The 26333-nt window shown below is 38.0% G+C and overlaps 1 protein-coding gene across 1 annotated transcript in view; it reads left to right on the top strand.

The window, feature by feature from the left end:
- TRPM5 (transient receptor potential cation channel subfamily M member 5) overlaps positions 1-25924 on the top strand; it is a gene marked incomplete at both ends in the record, with an annotated part of 36318 nt that extends 10394 nt beyond the window's left edge. Inside the window, 17 exons of the mRNA XM_084286958.1 lie at positions 426-544; positions 1133-1474; positions 3030-3161; positions 4278-4401; positions 6375-6520; positions 7282-7394; positions 8931-9026; positions 11453-11711; positions 12995-13113; positions 13646-13778; positions 16633-16807; positions 18678-18846; positions 19494-19672; positions 20993-21125; positions 23123-23195; positions 24258-24348; positions 25824-25924. Of these exons, the coding sequence (XP_084143084.1) occupies positions 426-544; positions 1133-1474; positions 3030-3161; positions 4278-4401; positions 6375-6520; positions 7282-7394; positions 8931-9026; positions 11453-11711; positions 12995-13113; positions 13646-13778; positions 16633-16807; positions 18678-18846; positions 19494-19672; positions 20993-21125; positions 23123-23195; positions 24258-24348; positions 25824-25924 (2504 nt within the window). The remainder of the gene's footprint in view (positions 1-425; positions 545-1132; positions 1475-3029; positions 3162-4277; positions 4402-6374; positions 6521-7281; positions 7395-8930; positions 9027-11452; positions 11712-12994; positions 13114-13645; positions 13779-16632; positions 16808-18677; positions 18847-19493; positions 19673-20992; positions 21126-23122; positions 23196-24257; positions 24349-25823) is intronic.
- Positions 25925-26333: the final 409 nt, after the last annotated feature.

Genomic DNA, 26333 nt, shown 5'->3' with positions numbered 1-26333 from the left:
AAACCTTCACTGTCTGTTCTGAAATACATTACTTGCTCTGCCAGCCCTTTTAATTTGTGTTAGACTAGCCTAACTTTAGCATTAGGGAAAAAGAAATTCTATTCCTCATGTGCTAATTAAAACAAGACAAAAACAAGAGCCTCACCCTCCCCACTTTCTGCAGATCAGGGTCTTTCTTAAAATACTAATTTAATTTGATGTTTTAAGAGAATTTAGCCACTAAAATATTCAAAAAATGAGGTTTTAGATTAATATTTCTTAAATGAGGAGAAAAAACACCTGTGAAGGGTTCCTGGTTTAGTGACTTACAAATCTGTGATAACTGAATAATAGCTAATTTTGCCAATCAAATTACCAATACTATATTGAATTAAATGTAACTAGTGTAAAGTACTGAATTTCTTTGCCTTTCTTATTTGTTCCAGCCTGTAAAAGCCACAGTCAGGAGGCCCAGGAATATTTGGATGAACTGAAGTTGGCAGTGGCCTGGAACAGAGTGGACATAGCTAAAAGTGAAATATTCAACGGTGATGTGGAATGGAAGGTACAAGGTTTTATTGCATTAGAGGCCCATCGGTGTGTAACCTAAAGGGTGTGGGACACAAACATACTGACAAGAAAGGCCTCAGTTTTCAGCAATACCTGCATTCCTCACTAAGAGATCAGGCAGCCATAGCAGCCTTGTTTAAGATGTCTTTCTGGTTCCCGTCCTGCACCCCAGATGATAATGGGGGAAGACAGGTGAATAATTTAGTGGTCACGTTCTTTTTCTTGAGCCTTTGGGGGGCAAGAACCCTTACCCCCACACCTCTTTCTGTACAGACCTTTAAGCACGCAAACCACTGTTTCTAACTGCTACATAAATACCCAGTGCAGTGGGTACCTGAACATCATCACAAGTCCTACAGCTTGCTAGTTGTGCTAGTGTTTTAATATTAATGTTTACATAGACATTTTCTACATAGTTCTATCCCTCTTTCTCATCATACCCACAGATGACCTGTTGTAAGGCAAAATGTACATGTCCTAACAGTAAATTTTACCTCCCTTCCTTATTCATCCATTAATATCTCTAAAACCACTATTTTTCTTCCTTTTTTACCCCCCATTCCTTGTCCTTCAATCAATCTAGTCCTGTGACCTGGAGGAAGTGATGATGGATGCTCTGATCAATGACAAACCAGAATTCGTCAAGTTATTTATTGACAATGGGGCCAACATATCTGAATTCCTGACATACAGTCGTCTGCAGAGACTCTACTGTTCCATTTCTCAGAAGTGTCTCCTCTACAAACTTCTACTGAAGAAACATGAGGAAAGCAAAGTGACCTTGGCAGGGCTCACAGGTCAGCAGCAGCAGGAGTCCTACCCACTCTTCACTCTCAATGAAGTTTCTAGAGTTCTCAAGGATTTTCTCCATGATGCATGCAAAGGTTTCTATCAAGATCTCAGACACGGAGGCAAGAAGAGATCTGTGAGTTACAACTTTCCTTTATAAATCTGATCCTCTGCAATTTAGAATTTGAAAAGTTTTGGCTATTTCTTGGCTTCAGGGATGGGACAAGGAAGGAAATGGAAGAAAACGCTGGTTTCTCTCTCTTTTTTTTTTTTAGCTCATTAATCTTACAGCTAAAAATTAGTCACTTTTTTTTCATTTTGAATGAAACTCAGAAATACCAAAGTTCTTGCAAAGCACTGGAAATCATGCATCGAAATTGATTTCCAGAGAAGCACAGGGAAACTCGGTAAAGATCAGAGTTCTAGAGTAATATAGTAATTAAAGCTTTCGATATTTGCAAAGTTCTAGTTTAATCTCAGAACTCTTTAAACTCCAAAATAAATTGTCATTTGAGACATAACTTCAATCATTTTTGCTTTATTAAAGCTTACCTGAATTAATCAGTAGTACAAAAAACTATCCAAGTTTGAATCTAGGCAGGTTTTCCCTGTGCACAAGAACAGAATACGGGGTAACATCTTACAGAAATAAAAGTTTGCCACTGCAGTCTCACTTACTTTTGCAGAATTTGACAGTAACTGACGTAAAACCAACTGATGCAAATAAGACCCAAGTCAGATACAAGATCACACTGCCCCCCTTAAAAGCTTCTTTCCATGGTTGTGAGCAGCAGCCCGATCCCAATAACATTGGCAATGCTAAGAGTATCCCTGTAGGGGCATACCAGTGTGTTCCTACTCAGTTGTTCTAGATTTCAAAGCAATTTAGTATACTAAATAACTCCCTACAAACAAACAAAAAAAAAAAAAGAGGAGGGGGGAACCAAACCATTAATATAAATTTGAACAGAATGCCATAGTTTAAGTGATTTCAAAAATATCCTTGCATAAAGTTGTTTTAGAAAAAACCCACACACCACTCTGGCTGCTTCTAATTAATGCGATTGATATATAGACATTTTTAAAATATACTTTAAATTCAGGACTTGACCTAAGTTGCCATACTTTCTCTGGAGAGTTGTTTTTTTTAATCAAGCATTAAAGGAAAAAGCACCATTCTACTTAAAATACTCCCTGCATGAGGAAGAGGTTTCTCAAAGGAAAGACTAAAAAGAGAGCTCTATTCTTGTCATGTACAGGGCCTTGGTGTGACTTATTCCTGTTCCCTTTTCTCTGAAACCACATCCTCTGTGGCAGTTGAGCAGAATCTGATATAACCATAGGCCAGCTCAGATTAGTTAATCACAGGTCTGTCTTGTATGATATTACACACCAGAGGTGAAACCCTGACCTTAATAAAGTCAATGAGAGCTTTGCCATTGACTTCAGTGGAGTCATGGTTTCATCCAGAACATTCTCACACATATTGAGTTATATCAGGGACACAAGGGTCCTTTGATTCAGTACAGAATGAACTAATTACCTCAGACCCACAGGAGAAAAAAAAAAAAAAAAAAAAAGAAAAATCGAGACTATGAAGTGGCTGGCAAGGCCAGGGGCTGCTTAGATCATGCAATTTGCACGGAATGAAATTGCAAAGCAGGTTTTAATTTCTGAAAACCATATTTCAGGATAAAACAAACACAAGGCAATTACCTGGGCCCTTGGACATGAACCAGAAAAGTAAAAATCCTTGGAGGGATTTGTTTGTATGGGCAGTACTTCAAAACCGGCACAAGATGGCAAACTATTTCTGGGCTATGGTAAGCATCAAGCTATAGCTCCTTCAGGTGAGGTATTGTCATATTTCATGTATATGAGATGGTTTTTTGCTCTGCCTTGCAGCTCAGATGATAGATAGGTTTGCTTCTGAAATACTGGATGTACATTTATAGCACCTTTCATCTCAGTGTGTCTCATGCCAGCAGGGGCCAGGGGGCCTGACAGAGGTAGTACAGAACAGCAGCAGGTGTAAATCAGTGCAGCCTGAAACTGCTGATTAACTTCAGCTGCAGAGCTGACCCTTGTCTTCCTTGCTGCTGATGACTCACCACCCAGTCTCAGATTTTGTTCCTTCTACAACAGGTCAATTGTTTGCGCTTTAGCGGGAGGACAGTGCGATTGAGCATCTTCAGCTTATTTGCTGGATACATAGGGAACAACAGCATCACAGTCCCAGGGACTGAGCTTCAAACCGGCATAATTGGCTCCTGTTTTGCACCCTTCCACAGCTGAGGCCATCTCACACATCTGCAGTACCACAGTTTCTGTTTCTTCCCCCTCCTGCTCCAGAGGACAGACACAGCTCCATCTGCAAGCATCCAGCTAGCTGCATCTGGCCCAAAGGGGTCATGTGAAGGGAGATAAACCGCAGCACAGCTCTTCAACCAGTGAGTGTGTGCATGCAGACACATCCGCACCTTGAAGGACCTTGTGTTTGTGGAGCCCTGTTACCAGAAAGCACATTTCTCTGCTGTGTGTTACTGTTGTGTCTCTACCAGCTGTGCTCCCTCCTTTCCCATACGTCCTTATGCAGGGTCTCAGCACAGCCATGTTCTAGGAAACTGAGCAGCATGAGAGTGTTTTGTTCTATTTCCATAACCCATTCTTCTTTTCTAGGTCCTCAACTGCTACCCCAAATCAGGCCCCCTAAGGTCAAACATACCCAGGTGTCACCAGCCTCATAAGGCACAAGAACTACTAACACATGGTTTTTGACTCTCAAATATCAAAACTGCTATTTCTGTAGACAGTTTAAACTTTCAAGTCTGTCTTTTAGGGAAGGCTCTTCCAAGGGAAGACATACATGAATTTGTTATTCATTAGTGAAGCATCCCCAGTTGAGCATTTCAGACCGGTAATACCTTTCCATTTTACAGGGTCAGGAGGGTGTAGCTTCAGCTCTGGCAGCCTGTAAGATCCTTAGGGAGATGTCCCACCTGGAGACAAAGACAGAAGTAGCACGTATAATGAAAGAAGCAAAGTATGAGCAGCTCGCTGTTGGTAAGTAAAGGCAGCTATTTAACAGCATCAACAGTTTCCAGAGGCCACTCTGGAAGACAAGCAAGTAGGGGGTAAAAAAAACAGCAACAAATAACACACACACCAAAACCCTCAAGAAGTTGTAAAAAGCCAACTGTCATGAGTAATTTAACAGACTTGCAACACAGCCAGTCCCAAGCATTCAAATACCACAGGAGGAGGACTAAAACTCCAAATTCTCATTCTGGAAAAATCAGTGTTCTAAGGCTGACCCCTGGGATGCATGGAAGAAGTTTCTTCCTTGCTGCATATTGGTATTTTAAGTGTTTGACCTTACTACAAGGTGTATTACAATGACAGGCAAGATAGAATAACCAGAACACTTCCAGGCTCATAGCAGTCTCGTTGCCCTGCAACATCAACCTCACTCTGTATGGGCCACGTAATAGAGCACCAACTTTGAAGGGATATCTTCTCTGCTAAAAATAATTTGAGATTACCTCACCCAAAAGTGGGCTAACTGAACTGCCGAAGTCCGAGCAAGGTTCAGGTTGGCTTAAGAGCAGACAAGCCGCCCCACCCTACAGCAGCCAGCATTCAGGCATCCACAACGCTGGAATGTCATGCCCTCTCTCCTCAGCTTGGTTTAAAAACAGATATTTGCAGATGAGATTCTCTGCTGTTCTGACATCACTCCAATTTGTACCTGAAGGTAATGCTGCTGTGAACAGAGGGCTTTAGAATACAGTTCATGTAAAAATCCAGAAACTCTTTGCCCTTCGAACTAGTACATCACGCTCCCGAAGCCTCATGCAGACACTGATACATTATTTATACACAGACCACATTTCATGCTCCTTTTACAGGGCCATTACTATTTTAAAAACTACAGCACTCATATAATCACAGGAGTCCAACAATTTAGTCATGGAATTAGAGGGCCTAATCCAATACACAGCAGTCTGTTCCTTGGCTTTCGTAAACATGAGATCAGGTCCTCAATTTCCGTTTCTGGCCCAGATAATACTGTCAATATTATGCAGAGCAAACCTTCTTTAAGAATGATAAATACCATACTAACTGCAAAAGAAGTCTGCATATCAGCGTATTTTAAGTGAACTCGATCCTTTCCCCAGCCCTTGCAGTGTAACAACAAGGTGTAGGCTAGCCTAGGAAAGGTGCTGAGATAATCAAGTGAATTAGAATGAGAGACAAAAAGTCAGATTTTGTCTAACGAGAAAACCTTGACTTTCTGTACTATTTATCTGAGTTTCTGAGCTCCAGAACAAGCTTCTCTTGAAATAGATCTATGCCACAACACACTATCAAGTCTAATACTATTTTATGTCAAATATCTATGTCTCAAACAAAGCATTCATTGGCTATGAGTCAAACCTGAGCTACTCCTTTTGTTTAGTCTATTCAGGGGAAAGGGAGTAGTGTAGCAACTCATCCTTCAAAGTGTAGGAGGATCTCCTCTGGGATTTGCTTTGGCTCGGTGCTGCCTAAAGCTCCACACAAGGCAGCTACAGATGAGCGATTATAAGACACACCGATGTTTCTAAGACATGTCTGTGGAACTGAGAAGAAAATACATTTCCATAGGAGATCAAAAAACAAAAACAGAGCACCCCAGAGCTGAGAAGGAAGTATGCAGATGGAAAGAAGCGAGGAAGTTCTGAGATTTACTTCATACCATCCTGCAAACGGTGGGAATTTTAAAATTACAATTCCAGTAGTTTTTTTCCCCACCAAAGCAAATCCATTACATCTGGCCTCTTCAGAGTTATTCTTGTGTCCAGGATTGTTCCTCTCTCCCACCCACCTCACCTTAGCTCTTGGGCTTTTTAACTATTGCAGCCTTGCAGAACACTTTAGTGCAACAGACACATCTGGCAGATGTTGCACCTTCCATGTATCACCCTCTTGCCTCACATTCATTTTTTGTTTTTAAATGACGAGATCTGTTTGTCTGCATTTCCTTCATCTGGCAGAACTGTTCAGTGAATGTTACCGCAACAGCGAGGAGAGAGCATTTGCTCTGTTGGTAAGAAAAAATCAGTACTGGAGCAAAACTACCTGCCTTCAACTGGCTACAGAAGCAGATGCAAAGTCTTTCTTTGCACATGATGGTGTCCAGGTAAGTCCTACAGACACTTCCCCTACCACCAGGGCCTTTAAGCATGATGTTGGACACAAAAGAGGATAGTACAACAACCAAGTGGCCCCATGAAACATGTTCAGATCAGAGACATTCTTTGGAGAGGGAACTCTTAACTCTCCCTGGCAATGGATGAAGAGGATGTCATGCTGTATATCTGGCAAAGCAATACTCTTGTCCCTTTTATCCAGTTAGCCTCCAGACCAATGCACTGAAGACGATGTTTAGCCCTCATTCATCTGGTGCTTTTTCCTCCATTGCTCAGAGAAAACCATCAGGAAAGTACTTAAAATCTGCCTGAGGCACAATGAAGCTGCTCAAGGATATGAGGTAGCTCCTTAACAGAACTTGTTCAGATTCAGAGAAGCTCACTGATAAAAGTCAAATCAAATTACTGTTCAGTTTTACCCCCACAACCTGAGTTCTATCCACATACACTAAACTAAATTAAGAGTGATGGTGCTTTTAGCTCCCAGTGGCTGACTTTCACTTCCTCAGCAGTACAGATGTTCTTTTATTCCACTTGAATTACAGTTCTTTCCACTGTTCTCTCATAACTCTTGGCATACTAAAAAACAACTGCAGAAGGACATGCAAAGTGTCCATATGCTTTGAAGGTGTGCCTGCTCTTAAGGTCTTCAGAGCATTGACTAACCTTTACTTGTCTTAGGAGCCACAGAACGTAGATGCACTTACATTTTTATGATGCCAAAGCCATCTCTTGTTTTCTTGAATTTCAGGCCTTCCTGACAAAAATATGGTGGGGTGACATGTCTACAAGCACACAGATCCTGAAATTAATCTGTGGATTCTGGTGTCCTTTCCTAATCTACACAAATTTAATAGCATTCAGGTAAAAACAAGTATTTGAATGCAAGAGAAAAGTAAAGGAAGTCATGAAAAAAAATCCAAACTGAAAATTTCTTATGAATAAATACAGTAATATCGCCTCAGAAGGTTAACAAAAGGAGTGCACCACTCTTGACCAAATTAGTTTGCTATGGGACTGAGTGATTTGTATGTACTGGGCTAGTGCTGTGTTTATTCTAATACATCAAAAGCCAATATCAATTTCACCTAGATCACTTTTTGTACAGTCCACAGAAAAGCCTGTTGGGATTCTGTCAGCTCCACTGAATGTTCAGCATATACAGTAACGTGTAGCATATAGAGGATATCTCCAGATATAGCACCATCTATTTCTAGATGTGAGGATGCCTGGTTCAAACCTCAGTATCTTAGCAGTAAAAACAACCATCACAAAGCAGAAATAGCAGCCACAAGCCTTGGGAACCAAAAGTCAAGCTTAAAACCACAGGACTCATATGAAACCAATTAAGACTTTCTAATTTAACATCTTGGGAGATCTTTGTAGTATTCTGCAGGCACAGCTTTGGAGTTCATAGTTTTGAGCTTTTTGTCACAACAAAGAGGCTAGGATCTTAGGCTTTCTTCAAAGAAAAAATAAAATCACCAAAGGAAACCAAGCAAAACAGAAAAGAAGAAAAAAGCAGCCATGATGTTCAGACACAGTCATAAGAATCTAAGAACTGAAACTTTGGGAAAACCTCCAAGTATTGTGAGAATCAGAGATAGAAATCTATAGAATTCTATAGAATGACCTGCTATTAAGAAATACATATGCTTAACTGTTAAACTACTTATACAAAAAGAGGAAAGCTTGTTTGCCATTCCTGACCTAAGACTTCCATTCTGCTAGTGTCTCTAAAGATTTTTTTTTTTTCCTATGAATAGTGGTTATCAGCTTCACAAATCCAAGTAATTTAATGTGAAACATTGGCCAAGTTTTCATAGAAGGGCTTAAATTATAGAATGGCTAGGGTTGGAAGGAACCTTGAAAATCACCTAGTTCTAAACCCCCTGCCACAGTTAGGGATGCCACCCACTAGATCAGGCTGCCCAACAATTCTTATTCAGAGGAAGCCTTTCCAAATTTGTTCTGTTGAGGACATTTCTCCTTTCCCTGGAAATGCAAGAGTTGACATGCATACCCCAACGCTTCCTGGCATTTTCTGTCTTAAGTGCTAGTGAGAGCATCCAGGAATGGAGCATGGGGGTACTGTCTTCTAGGACTGATTGAGGTGTCTATTTCTGCTCAAATTCTTTCCTAATTATTTTGAGGAAACTGAGCATCTCGCTCCATTTGTTTTGGAACACGTGTTGATTATCATTTCTCCTTTGAATCTTGTGGCTGACTTCAGCTTTCAAATACAAAGAAATTGCAGAGCTAAGGTTTATGCATATCTGATAGCTTTTCTGCAGAGCAAGTCCCAAATAAGTATATGCAAACAGTTCTGTAGGAATGCCAGTTTGGTAGCGAAGAATTGCTAACCACTGTCTTTTAACTAATGAATTTATTTCCTTACAGTGAGGAAAAACAGTCAAAGAAAGAACCAGAGCCACCTAGAGAGCTGGACAGTTCAGATACAGAAAGGACTTTGTTTCTTTCTAAGGAAGAATATAGGTAAGTTTAAAACCATCAGTTAACACAATTTTTATGACTACAAAGAACAGGACACTTCTTGTGATTAGTGACCAGCTAATGATCCTAAGGAGCAGCTGAACGGCCAAGAAAGTCATTATTCCTCAAAAAGTGCTGCTCCCTCTGATTGCTGTTGTTGTTACTCTGTAAAAGGAATACAGAATATAAACGGGGATATAGCACCATATCCCCGAGACAACTTTACACCTCATGAGCAGGCCATTTTTACAGAACAAAGTATCTGGTCAATACCTGGGGAGTCAGAAGGCATTTCCTGAGATTCCCTTCAGCCAGCAATAGCTGAAGTACATCAGATTTAGGAACTACAATCCCCATTAAGACTACTGAATTCAGCAGAACAAAGGTTCTCAGCTAACTCTTGCGTAACTCTAATGCATCACTGCATACTTTCCTACAAAGGCAGCAACAGAAATACTTGCAAACAGCGGTACCTGGGAATTTACGTAGCCAGCTTCCCGCTATACTAGTCCTCTTCATTTATATTTAAAGAAAAAACAAAACTGGCCCTGAGGAACCTGAACTACAAAAACGGACTTATGTTCTAGAGAAAGCATTACAGAAATGGGGAACTAAGCACAAAGATTTTGGCAGTTGGTCATGGGCTCTCATACAGCCACAATTCAGAACTTCTGATCCCCACCCTATCCTTCAACCGCACACTCCTTAGCAAAACCTGTAAGGCCATAAAGACTTAAGTCAGGACAGGAAAACTTTTGATTAATACACAGTTCACTTAATAGCTAACAGAAGCTAAATATCTGCTTGTATTTAACACGTGCTTTTCAATTGTTTGAAGAGAACTTCAGAAATATGTGGACATTGTTACCAATGAAACACAGTCCACAGTATGTAGTGCTGGACCAAGTCAGAATTAGCCTCTGTTTTTAGCTCTGGCATTTAATTGCTGGTATATTGAAGAAAACCATGACTTTTTGCTCCCTCTCTAACCTGCAAAATAGGTGTAAAAATGTCTGCCTCTTGAGGACTATTTGTAAGTAATGTCATAAAGTCCTTTCATATCCTGAGTGAGGCATGGTTTATGACTCTTGGTCATTATGTTGTGTGTTCCAATTGCTATTATCTTAGAGATTTAATTTAACAAAGGGACTCTCTCCCTCCCAGAGTTGTTTCAGCATCTGAGCATCTTACAGTAAAGCTGCAATTATCTGTTTATGATATTAGCCTGTTACCATGGGAATGTCTCTTACAAGCAAGAGGTAGGGTAGAATCAGGCACGCAGAAAAGACTGGAGATGAGAAACTTTTCCTTATAATGAGTATATTTAATAATTAGCAAGAATGTCAGGGGAAATTAAAGACTATGAAGAGTCATTGTTTGCCTTTTTTTTTTTTTTGGGGGGGGGGAGTGGAAGGGGTGGAGAGCATACTCTAGCATGCACATCCTTTGTTAGGAATCATTCCTCTCAGAATCAGAAAACTAAAGGATCCAATAATATCATTAACTTACAGAGGTGAGCAATTTATATGGAAACAAAACCTCATGTTAAGATCAGATCAGATTGCTACCAAACACAAGGAACTTGCATTTTCTGCACAGGATAATTTCCATTGCCAGTAGATAACACTTCATATTTGAAAACACTGCAAAAACAACAGTAGATGCATAGGTCAAATTTCCCTTTGGTTACCAAAATACACGTGCAACTCCAGAAGAGTCAAAGCCTACCTGTATGAATAATTTATGAGCTCAGCTTATTTTTTTTTTTTTTTTTTTTTTTACTGAAAGGCTTCTTTGGTGATCCTTTTGCAATTTGATTTAATCATCGGGGCAAGATGCCAGTGTGCACAGTTACGTAAACTGCAGTATTCCTTCAGTAGCTCTCGTAGACTCCATCAAGGGTAGTCAAGAAACACATTTAGCGTGATTCAGCACTTTTGAGTCTAGGTCAAAAAGAATAATCATCTCAAGTAGCCACAGCAATGACAACTTCTGCATGTGACCGTTACAAAAAACTTCTAGGACCAAAATAAGATCTAACTTGCAAACTTACACTAGCTATTTGCTTTTCTTACCTATCGTTTTGGATTATGAAGACCAACTAGCAAAATTCTCCTTCTTCCTGAGAATTTGCATGATGTTCATACTACATGTAGTATGAACACATTGAAGTTGCAAATCTAATGCAACAAAACTGAAATAACAAGGATACACATTTAAGCCTGATGCATCTTCGTTTTTCAAAGCCTTCTCTTTGATTTCTGCTATGGTAACATGATTGCTCTGATTTCCACAGCTTTCCTCCTTCCTCTACCAGCATCTGCCTGTTACTGTCTTAAAAGAAGCTTTATATAGAATAATACTGAGCCTATTCCCATGAACTTATTTTAGGAAATTGTCACCAAGCCTATATTCTTTTTGTTTTGCAGAGGAAATGGTAAATTAGAAAAGCAGAACCCTTCTGAAAACACAGCGTGGGCAACATTCTTGTTTACTCGGTGGAAAAAATTCTGGAGTGCCCCTGTAACTGTATTTATGGGAAATGTTATAATGTATTTTGCTTTCCTGTTTCTGTTTACTTATGTCCTTTTACTGGATTTTAAACCACCTCCACCTGAGGGTCCATCTGTTAAAGAAATTATACTTTACTTCTGGGTTTTTACCCTGGTCTTAGAAGAAATCCGACAGGTCAGTAACATTCAACATCACAGCAGCAATGCAATAAACCTTGAGATAATATTTTGAATAGATTTACAAACCGCATGAACTGTGCAAACTTGAAGATTTCAACTCTCATGTGCAGGTTTGCACAGAAAAGAAATACAAATCTTACCTTATTCAAAACACTCCACCTCTCCCTCCCAAAGCATCCTTTCCCTGCACCTTATAAGCCTGTAGCTCCACCTTTGTTTTTCTAGCTTGCTCCAGCTGTAGCCAATAGCCAAGTGGGCTGCTAAGACTCAGGCGTTCTTCACTTTATGAAGTATCTGTCTGGTTTTACTCCCCAGAACTAGGACTTCCCACCACAGTTAACATAAATTGGAAGTTACAGGCTGCACTTGGAAGTGCAGCAGATACATCGACAACGTAATCAAAGATTTCTACCCTGCTGGGGACTGTTTAAAAAAAAAAAAAAAAAAAAAAAAGATGTAATGAATTCAGATTACTTCTGTTTGTTTGAAAATATTTATACATTCAAAACATTAGCAGATCTTTTTTTGTTTTGCTTTTCCTGTTTAAGAAAACATAGAGACTTCACTAATCTCCTAATTATTGTTCTTGGAATATCTTCAGTTCAACAACTGAAATAATGCATGCTAGCATGTTGCCAACTGTGGGTGCATAAAACTGTCCTCTTCAGACTAAAACCAGATATAAACACTTATTCTGAAAGAACAAATAGACGCTTGTTGTTTAAGCGATGGGGATGGTGAAGGAGATCCCAGTTTGTTACAAGTTATTTGAAATTATTCGGAAAGGGCATAAACAGAAAAGCACAGGGAGAATATTTGGATCAAAGAATATTTCATTATAAACCTGTAAGTAGAGTGCTAGGCTGAAAGCCAATTAAGACAGCTCTTTGCCTAGATAATCAAATGTGCACTCACAATTACAGTGTACAAATGCCAGATCTGTACATGCTGTTTAAATAGCTGTATCTAGAAACTGAACATTGACCACAAATCTGTTACATTCTTTAAGTCTGAATGCTCACATCTTGAATCAGACCCTATTAAAATATCACAAGATTAACGTTGTACTTTTCTTTTCTGTGTGTGTTTTAAGACAGTAAACTGACCTTATGTTTTCAAGCTTTTTTTTTTTTTTTTTTTTTTCTTTTTCCTATTACGCTAGGAAATTTTTGCTTTTTGCAATGAAAGACAAAAGGGAAACAGGAATAATGTTAAAACTCACAATGAAATAGCGAAACTTTAAACAGATCTGTGCTGATGGTCATTTCTCTTTTTCAGAGTTTCTTTACAGATGAAGACACAAATTTAATGAAGAAATTCAAACTGTATCTAGAGGATAACTGGAATAAATGTGATATGGTGACCATCTTCCTTTTCATAATTGGGGTAACCTGCAGGTATATACATCTGTTTTATGTGATGTGGTCAGCTTCAGGAGCTTGGGCTGCGTGTGCCAGTTGACAGGAGAGTCTCACATGCATGTGAGGTCAGGGTATGATATTTACAAATTTTGAAAAAAGTTTCTGCAATAAAAGCCTCTACATTTCTGTTGAAGATGTTGCTGCAGAGACCACAAAAGACATATTGCTATTTTCAAACACTTGTACAGAGAAGCTCTCCTTCCCATTTTTTTGCATTTGCCTTTAGTCACTTTAATCACTTTTTTGCTATGTTTGTTTTGTTTTAATGTCTCATTTCAGCTGAGACAGAGAAGTTGGTGTCTCTGCATCTTTGGGTTACTTCTCACCAATGTACAGATGTTACATTACATTTTTCTTACAGCTGTAATGACTGACATATGCAACCACAACCCTGAAGCACTTGCCTTTTCCTAACTAGACTATGCCTGGAAACCAAGTGTAACATTTGAGAAAAGACTTCTCAGCAGTTCTTGCTAAGATCTGGTATTTTGTTTCATTTGTTCTTCAGGATGTTGAATTCAACTTTTCAAGCTGGCCGCACAATACTTGCCATTGATTTTATGGTGTTTACCCTTAGACTTATACACATTTTTGCAATTCACAAACAGCTTGGACCAAAAATCATAATTGTGGAAAGAATGGTAAGTGTGCAGCCTCTCTCAGATAAATACTTGTACTGTGTAAACATGGAGAACAGGAAATCTCCTTACAAAGGAAAACAGTTTATAATGCGTCTTTATGTTTTTAAGACCTTTCATTTTGCGTATATTGCCTTATTTATCAAGAAAATTAGATGTAGTGAGTTTCAAACAGATCCATCCAAAGAGCTCTGTAGTGTATTAAGTTAGCCTCAATTTACTAATCCTTGTACTTTAGCTAATCACTTACCCTTTGGTCTGGCAAATCAGGGGTAGTGTCTGTGTCTTACACACTGCTATTACTCCTATTTCATAAACTGTGCATTTGGAGCAAAGACCTCAGACAGACAACAGGCCATTTACAGAAGGGCAGGGCATCTACTGAATGGCCCTGCTGTGCTTTGGGAAAGAGTTTACATTATTTGCAAGAAGTGTGAAAAGAAATCTGAGAAAATTGATAGTTGCAAGTTTCCCACGGGAGTTGTTCTTACTTGTACTTTGTAACTCTAAGCTACAATGAAAACAGCACCTTGTAAGCATATGTTGGAAGATGCTGATGAAAGATTTTTATTTATTACCACTCTCCTGCAGGAAATGAGACATTAGGACTATATTTACTGTGCTTGGGTATAGGTTGGAACTTTGAAACAGCTTTTTATTTAGGCATGTTAATCCTCTAGGCCAATTAGCGCAAGGTAACTGATTAATAGGAGTTCATCTAATTGTAAATGCTATCATAGATTCTACAAATATTTGACTTGTGACTCAAAGCAGAGCTCAGTAAAAGCTCTACAGTCTAAACAAGCCTATACATTGAATAAACGTAACTACCAAGCTATTTAGATCTGTCTACAAATGCAGTAACTGAAACTCTAACATGACATTTGCTTTGAGTAGCAAAAGGGTAAATGGCAAATAAATATTTGTTCTTGCACATTATCTAGTTTACAGCATTAGCAGACTTCTACTGTAAGAGAACCAGGCAGATCTACAGCTCCCAACCCTTCCTGGCAGCGTACCAAACTAAACCAGGGCCCAGAACAAATATGGTGATATGTCTACTATGTTAGCATCTGAAGTCATATGAGATAACACATGGATTAAGAAGATGCAAATAAGAACATAAACAGTAGCCTAGACAAAACTGTAAAACGGGACCTTTCATCTTCCCCTCATCCAAGCCAACACAATACTTTAGCTTCAGTAGTTCAGTGTTGAGCTACTGTGGTGGTTTTACCGTGCTGGGCAGCTAAACCCCACAACCGCTCTCTCACTCCCCCTCCCTTAGATAAGGAGGGGGAGAAGTAAAGCAAAGAACAACTCACGGGTTGAGATAAGGATAATTTAATTAAAGGGAAATAATTATAATAATTAAATAAAGACTACCATGAACTAAACAATTTAACTAAGGGGAAATAAAAGGGAAAGGGGAAAAAGGGAGGAAAACAAACAAACAAAATAAATGAAAGCGATATGGAAGTGCAGAGGAAAGAAATTACTCTCTACTTCCCACAAATGAGCGATGATTGACCACGTCCTTGAAGCAAGGCCTCAATGCACGCAGCCGGTGTTCGAGAGGAGGACCGACGTCTTCTCAACGAGAGCCCACCCCTCAACACTGAACTACTCAACACTGAACTACTTCAAGGGAAGTAGTTCACACTACTACACTACTACACAACACTTCCCTACATCAAGGGAAAGAACAATGAAACTGACTTCAGTAAACAGCATCTTATTGAAAGGTTCATCAGGTGGGTTTAAGCAAGATCATTTCCCTTAAATAGGGAAGTAAACCAAGACTGCGTCTTACCGTCTTCCTTCTTTTTAACCTTGATACAGAATTGCTGAGATAAGTCTCGTCGCTGTTAAAATGGCAGTCCAATGACATTTTATGAGGACACAGACTGCAGTCAGGAAAAAATATTTCCAGACATACTGTTGCTTTCTGTTAACTGTGACACTACTGCAGTCCTGCAGTACTGACAAACTTGAAATCATCCAGAAAACAAAATAGATGGATGAAAGTCAGAGAGACATGAACTATGTCTTGCCTGCCTTAGATACTATAATTCTTAATGGAACTTGTAGTAACCTCCTGGAGGTCTGAAATGCCTATGCTTTTAGGTAACTGTGCAATCCTATTATCTAATTGAAACGAATCTACAGTCCCTAATGAACTCTGTCAGATTAGATGGGAAGAGGATGAAGTGTTCCTCTTCCACCAGGGAAAAATTACTGCATTTGAAATCCATATTCGATTTTTAAAAGTAAGTGTTTTTGGATTCAATTACTTCTGCTTCTGTAGAGAAATACAATGTTTAAAAGCAGGAAGCCTTGAAAAGAATCTCTCAAATGCATTACTTAACTTGAAAACCCAAGACAGGAGCTACCTGATCCTTGCAGTCTTCAATGTCTGCCCTATCCATGGTTCAGAATTCATTAATGAGTGCTGTCATCCAGGATTGACTGCTGCTGCAGACTTCTTCTAATTCACAGCTAAACAGTCAATGGTACTGTGAGATCTCACAGAAAATCTGCATTTAAAACAGATTACTTTAAAAGATAAAATGTTTCATTTTTAAACAGTAATCAATTGAAAAGCAAGGTTTTAATTTAAAATATGCCCTTATCTAAACTAGCTAACAAACAAAAATGCTGGTTATGGACCAGGAGCAATGTGGTAACAGCAAGGTCAAGAGAGAAATCCTGTGCATGAAACTGTATTCCACCTCCTTTAACCTAAACAAGCTTGTAAAGAAACAATTACTTGAACGGTTTTCATACCAAGCTACTGTTCTTTGATTATGCTATCAGTCATTTGTCCTCCTTTTCTCCCTCCCCTTTTCTCTTTTAGATGAAGGATGTTTTCTTCTTTCTGTTTTTCTTGAGTGTATGGCTCATTGCCTATGGTGTGACAACTCAAGCTCTGCTTCATCCTGATGACAGCCGAGTGGAGTGGATATTCAGAAGAGTGCTTTATCGTCCCTACCTTCAGATATTTGGCCAGATTCCACTGGACGAAATAGACAGTGAGAAAACTTCTCCCCTAACTTTACCATTTTTGAGTGCATACTTCCCTAGCCAAAGCTTTTACGTCACTATGATATAAATAGTGCATTTGCAAATGGAGATAATGTACAGTGTGAAATTATATTAGAACATGAGAATTGGCCCTGTTTAGAGAAGCTGTCTACAATATTCGCACAAGGATTTGCAGTTGAAAAAGGTTGGCATACCTTCTTTCACTTCAATCCATTTCTGCTCAGCTTAACCTAGATCCAGATAACCCTTGTGTAAACTGTAATAACAACATCTCCATATATTCTGGCAGTTGTTTAATATGACAGTTTTACAGCAGTACTGCTCTGTCCATAAGCAAACACTTGTGTTTTAGAATAAATATTCCTCTGGAGCATTTATTTACTCTGGAGTTAAAGTTGCCCCAATCAAATAAAGCTAGTAATTGTATTTGTGCTACATTTCAAACAAAACAACATAAAAATACTCAGAATACATGGAAATGTTTGGACATAAAGGTTTACAGGCAATATTTCTGATAGAGAAGCAGGTAAAATACAGAATAGGTCATCTTCCAAAGAAGTCTGATGTAGTGTCACAGAATTTAGCCAGAATAACAGTTCTGAATGTTAGTGACAGTACTGAAATGGGAGTTACACTTGAAGTAATATAGATGAAACCAAAAAATCCCATAGGCAGCAAACTAGAAAGTATTCTTTCATATTCATCCTGCTTAATAAGAAAAGGCATATGCCTTAGAAAACTGAAGTCTGAATGAGGCAAGAGAGCAGGGGTATGATTCATCTCACTTAGCTTTAAATGCCTACAGTTTAAGCATCCGCAGCACAAGTCACTCTTACTCCCACTAAAGTAACTGGAAAGAAAAAATATTTCTGGAATAGGATTAATCTCATTTGAAAATAGGTCAGATAAAATATCCCCTAGAAGTGTCTGTTTCTCCCCATTGGGAGTCCAAAAGGTGTCTTCATATACATAAATAACAGATGACAGGGAAAAAAAATATTACACGGACAAATTCCAGAAGGGAATCACTTGTACTGGGATGTTCTTGACCTTACTCAGTATCTTTATAAAACATATGGAGAAGGAAATGGTTAATGAAGGCAGCAATATTTTCTGATGAAACAAAGTTACTGGGTAGTAAAGACTAAAGCTGACACCTAAGAGTTGCAGAAGACCCTCCTGAGAGATGAAGCATCAATTGAAATTCAGTGTAGATAAATATAAGGTAATGTGCCTGGTGACAGCTGTAGTGACTTTTCAGATAACTCTTTGCATTAACAAATAAGATCACAGCATTACCTGTGACTGTGGGGAAAGGCATTATTGGTGAAAAACTGGAGAACAAACAAGTAAGTATGGCTACTTTAAATCTGTAGATTTAATTCATTACATGGTAGAACTTCCTGAAAAACAAAACCAAACCAAAAAAAAAACCAAACACCTATGATTCTTAAGCCCAGTGTAAGAAGACTTAGATGAATGATATGAATATAACCAATATAGAGAAGTTATCCTTTCCTCCGTAAGTTTTAAATGATTTCAAATGAAACAAGCAAACGGAGATTTTTTTTTTTTTTTACATACATAACTGTCAGCCATTTAATTGCTGTATGATGCTTCGAATGCTAAAACTGTGCATAGACTGAGAAGCCAGTTGGAGAAATTAATCAGTTTTTATTTGCCTTGAAATTGCTATAAAATTCAGTGTCTTAAACTTCAGGAATAATTTGTAATTCCTGCCCTTTACTGTTGAACGTAAGAAATTTTCCTCACCAAAACACAAAACTTTTGTCTCCACTCTAAGAAATACGTGTGGCAGGATTTGTCACAACTATATTTCTCTACCTCTCTTTGCAGCATCACGAGTGTTTCCCCGGAACTGTACACTTAATCCACTGCAGATTCTGCAGGACAACTCACCATCATGTCCTAACAACTACGCCAACTGGCTTGTCATACTTCTGCTGGTCATCTTCCTATTGGTCACAAATGTTCTCCTTATGAACCTCCTGATTGCTATGTTCAGGTAAGAGTGATTTCAGCAGGTTTCAGACAGAGATGGCAAAAGTTCGACCGAATGCCAGAGTTTACTACATTGCTGTTGGCTAGTCATTTTCGAATACACTAACAGTTTTCCTAATATTATTTGGGGGTTGATAGGTAGACTTTTATGATCATATAGTTGTCATTATCTTTACTCTAGCCACATTAAAGACAAGAAGAAGCATCTTTTACTGTAAAAAAATCAATTAAACGTGCATAGAAGGGTCTGGATCCCTAGCTGTGCTGCAGGAGAAGTCCACAGGTGCAAAACAGCTGTAAACTTGGCAGAATTAACAGTGGATAATCTGCACAAAGGGGAAACACTTAATGTCAACATGATTAATGATGATTGATTTGGTTGAAGAACTGACATGGCACGTTTGCCAATCTTGATGGAGTGAATTAGAATTACCTTTCTTTAAAAAAGAAAAAAAAAACACTAGTATTTCTTTAACATTTGAAGACTGCAACTGCTATTATTTTAATATCTAAAAAACTGCACAATCTTTAGTTTAAATTAAAACTACTTGCTGACCTTCCTGTTCCTTTTATTAAAGAAAACTTGTGGCTGTATTTTGTATTTGTAATGATAAGCTTGTTGAGATAAAAACTGTAATTTTTTCTTTACAGTTACACTTTTCAAGTTGTTCAGGGAAATGCAGACATCTTTTGGAAGCTTCAGCGCTACAATCTGATTGTTGAATATCATGGACGGCCTGCCTTAGCACCACCATTTATCATTATTAACCACATAACTCTGGTTCTCAGAATAATCTTCAACAAAAAGGAACATAAAAAAGAACATCTGGGTAAGTAGCTAACAAATGTCTATCAACTGGAGACCCTGATGCTCTTTCAAAGGTATGCTGCATAAGCCAAACAGAGAAGCAAGTAAGATTTTCATAAGCTGAGAGCCATAATTGATTATCTTTAACAAAAAGTGCCAGGAGAATACACATGACAAATTAATGTTTATAACGTAGCCTGTGCTATAAAGTTTCCCACAATGTCTTTCTCTGTGCAACATAGTTATGATACAGAACTGGTTGAAGGGATTTGATTTCTGAAGAAAAAACAATGTATAGTTTGAATAAATTATAACCATTTATTTTATCTGCTCTTAAATTTTAGTAATTAAAAATGGACAACCCTAAAAGTGCGTATGAAGTCTGAAATCTGCTGGGTTCAGTAGAATTTCCCAATGCACAGATTAGAGAGAAAGAATACATTTAGAGAAATGATCATCCCCTTAAAAGTTGTCATTAAAAAGGAGGATGAAATTTAATTAATAACAGAAGGCATTTAGAAGCTTCCTATAGTGACTGCAAACTTGGTATATCTAGTTTAATGGTGTCTGATAACAAGCCTATTTCCTCCTCATGCAGACTGATAATGGGCTTTGGAGCAGAGCTGCTGATGTTCAGAGCCCTTAGACTAAGCTTCCTGTCACACACACACACCTTCTGGCTATCAAGGCACATGCACTGCTGAAGCTTCTTCCCCTCCAAGAAAGCAAGTACCTGCCTGATCAGGGTCTAACCTTGGTAGTATTTGGAGCAGGCAGCAAGTGTGCTCTTGTGCTCTTTTAACAGACTTTAGGAAGATATATAACTGGTATGTTCAAGTTACCACTGAAACTGAGCTCTTCTGTTGGCTGGGCCAGTTGGTTTGCTTTGTAAGATGACAACAACAGCCAAAAGATCTACACTTTAAGGTGGAGGGATTTTTCACAGTTCTTTCCTATTTATAATTGTTCTAATAAAGAAGCTTAGATGATAAAGTGCATCTGAATGTAAAGCTTTGCTCATTAAACAGTTGGGGGCTACAGTATGTGAGAAGTCCAGTAATGTCCTAAAGGAGTTTAAATGGAATCACTGAAATTGGCCTGTGCTGTTCTTCAGAAAACTCAGGACCCTTATCCAGCTGCAAAAGGTCTATCACCTTCCATCACAAGAAAAAAAAAAACGTAGAAAATACTTATTTTACAATAAATCTTCATAGCCTGTCACTCCTGCAATGGCAAAGCAATACTTGATTTTTCTTTAATTTAGCAGCCTTTCATTACATAAATTACTATAGGGAAAAAGGGAGCAAAATACAGTTCCTAATATCTTTTTTCCCCCCTATAGAAAGAGATCTTCCAGTTGGCCTAGATCAAAAAATCATAACATGGGAGCTGGTACAAAAAGAAAATTATCTTGTAAACCTTGAACAAGAAAGGAAAGAAAGCAATGAAGAAAGGCTGAAGGCCACATCTAACAAGTATGTTATTATGAACCATATTAAGTGAACCTTTCAGGTCTTCAAATTTGCATGAGGTAAATATTCGGGTACTGTAACACTTATATGTGGAGACCAACTGGAATGCAGTTCTTCATTGCATGAAAAACATGACAAGGCAGCATCACTTCAATAATGAGAAGAGTCTTTCACATTCTTGAAGTACGTACAATTACAGACCTGTAAGCTCCAGGCAAACTTGCAGTCAAGCTCAAATGAAAATCATATTCATAAAGAAATGATGGAAGAACAGTTCCTTTACTGTACTGGAGAGCATGTACTTCCATCCCCTGTAGGAATACAGCAGTACTGGAAACAAAACATTGATCAAAATCCTGTGAAATTGTTGTTTCCAAAACAGAAAGAGGTTTAGACTTTTGAATGAAAGTTTAAAATCTCTGGAATTATCCCCAGCCTGCAAATACAGGAGAAGTACTATTTATGGCTTTATGACATAAGACTAATGTTTTGCACAAGAAATTCCTGGTATGAACTCTGGAATTAGATTTTATTAACTGGATCTCCATTTCAATATTTCTCTAGAATATCTTCCCAATACGAATATCACCTAAATTGGTTTAGTATTCTGATGAATACAAAATTACTACTTGGAAGATTACATCCTTTAAGTGAGACACAAGATAGATACATACAGGGAAAACTAAAACATCTAAGACAACACGAGAAGCCACACAGCAAAGCCTTCTTTGAATAAGCTTTTAACACCTGGTTCAGGTGTTTCCTCTTACAATAAATCTGATTTCAAATAGAGTCACAGTGGGTGCGAAAGTTGTTACAAAGTTCTGCTGTAACCTTCTTGTGCTGTGTTTTCTTTCTGTGCTTTGCCTTTCAAAACATTCATCTAATTCATAATAGCTGGACTCCAGACCAGCCTACTTGAGTATATTATTGGGAAATACTCTTCTCCCTCTACTCTAACAGACTCTAAATTCATAATAATTTAGATTATTTGGTTTTAACTTTATTCTCATACACAAGTCACTGACAAAATACAGGATTTTGGCCCTAAGAATAAGCAAGAGCTTAATTGCCCAGGTCAAACAATAAATAAGCATGTAATTGCTTCTAAACAAAGGACATGATTTCAGATATAGCACAGACTGAAAGAGGTTCAGATGACCACCACTAATCTTATTTCTCAGGTGTCAGCAAACTTACCTGCATATTTGAAATCTTACAGAACCCTCCAAAAGCTATTCACTGAACTCTGCAGTAAACCAATTCCAAAATACATTAGATACACCCAGCAAAACAGCCTTCTCTCATAGACCTGAGTGCAACATGACTTGTTAAAGGGAAAATTTTAAATAGTAGTTAGGACAAAGCAGAGAGGGATTTAAGGAGTCTTTGGGGAACTGGATGCTAGGAATAAGAAACTGATGGGAGAAGAGGTAAATTATGTAGAAGATGTGTGAATAATTTGATTTGGAGGGACCATATTCAAGTTCTCTACATGGTTCCTTTGGACTGCGTGGAAAAAGGGATTTGAACATCAAATCAGTGTCTGAAAATGAAACCTTAAATACATCAAGTGGCTCATCAGCCCTGTGTTAATGGAATAAATATTATGGCATAAATTTTCATGCTAGAATCAGTTTACATTTGGCGTGGATGGGCTAATAAAGGACTAGAAAGACAGAGCTGGACCTATGGCTCTTTACTGCAGTCCTTGATTTCCACATCAGAGGGGACTGAGCGGCTGCTTTAATCTGTATGAGTTTATGAGGAGCCCTTGGGCAGTATGCATGGGAGAGGTATGACTGAAATGCTGCTCTTTTCAGTAAATACTTACAGGAACCCTTGAAAAAGACAAAACTTTTAGGGGGCTCCAGGATATCCCAGCAGCACAGAACTGCAAGCAAGGGGTCAAAGACATAGTAAGTTACTCGTTTTTTGTGGTTTAGGATTTCATCTGAGGCCCCTCCTTTTCACTCGGCACATCATTTTTGTTTCCACAGAGTGGATAATTTATCTAAATACCTCAGTGGGTTGAAAGAACAAGAAAGGCGGCTTAAAGTTATAGAATCCCAGGTAAGTAATAGCTTTGTAGGCATTTACATGTATATCAGATTTAGGATTTCACTGTTTCTTTCATTTTTTGTGTGGCCATTTTTAATCACTGCTGGTAGTATTTGACAGTGGTTTGGTACCATGTTCAGGGATAAAAGGATGAAGAAATGGATCTGTCTTATGACTTCATTTTCCTTATTGTTTTATCCATAATGATAACTACATAAAGAAACATTTCTAACCTCTCATAAAAAAGAAAAAGGGGAATACAGCATTTCCTGTTCTATATTGCTAGTCTACTTGAGAAGTGTTCACTTATTACCTTGAGGTTGCCCCTGGAGGCAACTGTTTGATCTTACCCCCTCCATTCTTCTTTCATCCAACCTTTTCTTACTTTAAAAATGACAACTTAGAAAATACCCATATGCTTTCTGATTTGACAGAGACTAATCTTCTTGGACATCAGTTTTTCTAATTTTGTTAGATACCACATATCAGCTTCTTAAAAGGAAGTGTCTGGCATAGAAATGTGCAATAAATAAATAATAGAAGGAAACCCTATCTTGAGCTTTTGATGACAGATCTGTGAAACATAAACAAACATTTGTTAAGCAGTATGAAAATGCTCACCATTGCCATGTGCTACACAGTAAAACTCTCATTGTTTTCTTTGTCCCTAGAATTCTTCAGTGTAATTTTGGCCTCACTGAAAGTTGTTTATCTCAATTGCTGTTTCCCTCCTTTTTCTTACCCATTCTATGGCTTCCTAAAAAAAAGTCACGCTATTCCATGAACAATGCTGAAACCAAATACAGGTTCAATGGGAACACACGAGAAATGCTTTAAAAAGGCTGTGCCAGATTGAGATAATGCAATATACTCACAAAAAAAGGAAGATATTTAATACTCATCTTCCTCCAAGTCAGTTCATCTAATTCTAAACAAACTAATAAAAAAGTCACGTGGTATTTCTGATGTTGCTTCATGCTGCTGCCTACATTGTCTTTCCTGCAAATTTAAGATTGGGTAAGAATGGATAACTATGAAAATTAACTGATGTAGAAATCACTACCTATTTTATAGATATGCTACTGTACAGCTGTTATCTCTTCAATGGCAGATGCTTTAACCAAAAGCAACCTATTGTACAACCAACCAGCTCCAGATTATACACGTAAGTATTGAAAATCACCATGGAAAAACTAATCAACACAACTAGACAATTTAGTTGTTTGTTTTTTTTTTTTTTTTTTTTAAATAAAACTATTATTTAAAAATAAAAACGACAACAAAGGTAAGAACCACATAAGGAGTGCAAAGGAGTTGCAATATAAACAACAAACATTCTGAAGTATGAATATTTTGAAGAAATTACCTTTTGCAAAATATATTTAAAAGCTTTGGGGAATGGACCATCATTCACTGCAGGTTACCACGATCTCACCTAACTTTAAGGATGTAGAAAAGTATCTATTTGCCATTTGGTTTCTTGAAAGGACTGTGTCTTAGGGGTTTCTTGAGTCAATGAGATAGTATAACCAAAACATTTACTATGGATAACAATAATCATAAAATAGAGAAACCCCTTCAACTTTGTTTTAATCACTGCAATTCAGCTGCCTTCAGAGCTGCAGCTATTTCTGTCGGTCAAGAATATAGTCGCATGTCCTGGAGCTCCACTGTTTGGAGATTAAAACATTAGAGTCAGAAACAGACTGTCTCAGCCACTGCAGGATATCTGACTCAATAAATATTTTGGATATTTTTCTTAATTAGTAATAGGTAGATATTGAAATAGCTATCTATTGAACAAAAATAATATCAAAACCCCCTTAAACAGAACATACAGGTACTACGTGGGAAAAAAAGTAGCTGGAAGCCTAGTTAAGTCTTGGCATGACAAGACCTTAAAGCACTCTAGTAAATGGAGGTGTGTAATTTGGATCCCATCAATTTTCCTTGTCCATTTGTATTTACTTCAATGGGGGTTGAGGTGGGGAATGAGATCTGTCTGAGGTTCTTGTAGCAAACCACTGGCATAACAAACACAAATAGTTTGCAATTTACCCAGCTGCAGGAGGAATTATGAACATACTTAACCAGGTATGAAATTCAAACTGTAAACTTAGACATAGCAAAGCCAGGCTGGAAAGATATTTTATTTCATAATAACTCAGCATGCATAGCAAACTATTATATTCTGAAAGCAATGAAAGGAGTTACCAATTTTCCCTATACACTAAACAGTGAAGATCACTGATAAATTATCAAGTTTGATCCTAACTGCAGCTTTGTCCTACAACAGCTTGCAGTAACCAGCTTCTCAGACTAGAACTTCAAATTTGACTTAATTTCTCAAGTTTATAAAGCACTTCAATACGCTGCTTCATTATAAACTTTCCACTAAGACAAACTATCCTGTAGCATGTTCCCCAGATATTTTAATACTGTAACTGTATATCAATCTGAAACATACATAGATGAAAAAAACACCTGTTTTTATCATTTACTGAGCAAACAAAGTACTACAATCTGCGGTATGATCTTCCTGTGGATTATTTTCAACATTTACATTTTTGTAAGTAATCATTGCTATGCAACCCTTGTCCTAAAGCTTTTAACAAGTAAGTTTTTTCACAATCCTATTAGGTTTGATGAATGCCAACACTGAAGTGCCTTTGCCAGAAAGGGGTGAAGAAGAAGAGCATGCAGATCCGTCTGAGGCTGACATCATGTACATTGATAATTAAATTTTATTTTCAATTCTTTAAGTTAAACTTTTTCCACTACTGAATTACTACAGAAATAAAATCCTAATTTCATGAAGGCCTAAGACCCAAATCTCAAAGCCTTTGATGGCATCTTCACACCTAATGTCAAACACTGCTAATGGTTAATACTGCTGAGGATTTCTTGGGCATTCTTCAACTTCTTGGCCTTCCTTCCCTCCTGATGTTTCTTGGTCATTTATCCAACACTCCCCTCCACAAATGGCACTACTTCCCCTCCAGGATGACCACCACCTTATTTTCTATATAGCCTGTGTTTTATTCTCTAAGTTGCATACCCTCAATCAAACTTTCATCATCGCCAATGTCTACACTCCTGTGTTCTTTTCAAGGGAGTTTCCCTTTTGAAAGGTAATCATTTCCTCGCTAA

The sequence above is a fragment of the Netta rufina genome (genome assembly GCF_964035555.1).
Source record: "Netta rufina genome assembly, chromosome: 5".
NCBI classification, from domain to species: domain Eukaryota; kingdom Metazoa; phylum Chordata; class Aves; order Anseriformes; family Anatidae; genus Netta; species Netta rufina.
This window is presented reverse-complemented; position numbering and strand designations above follow the sequence as displayed.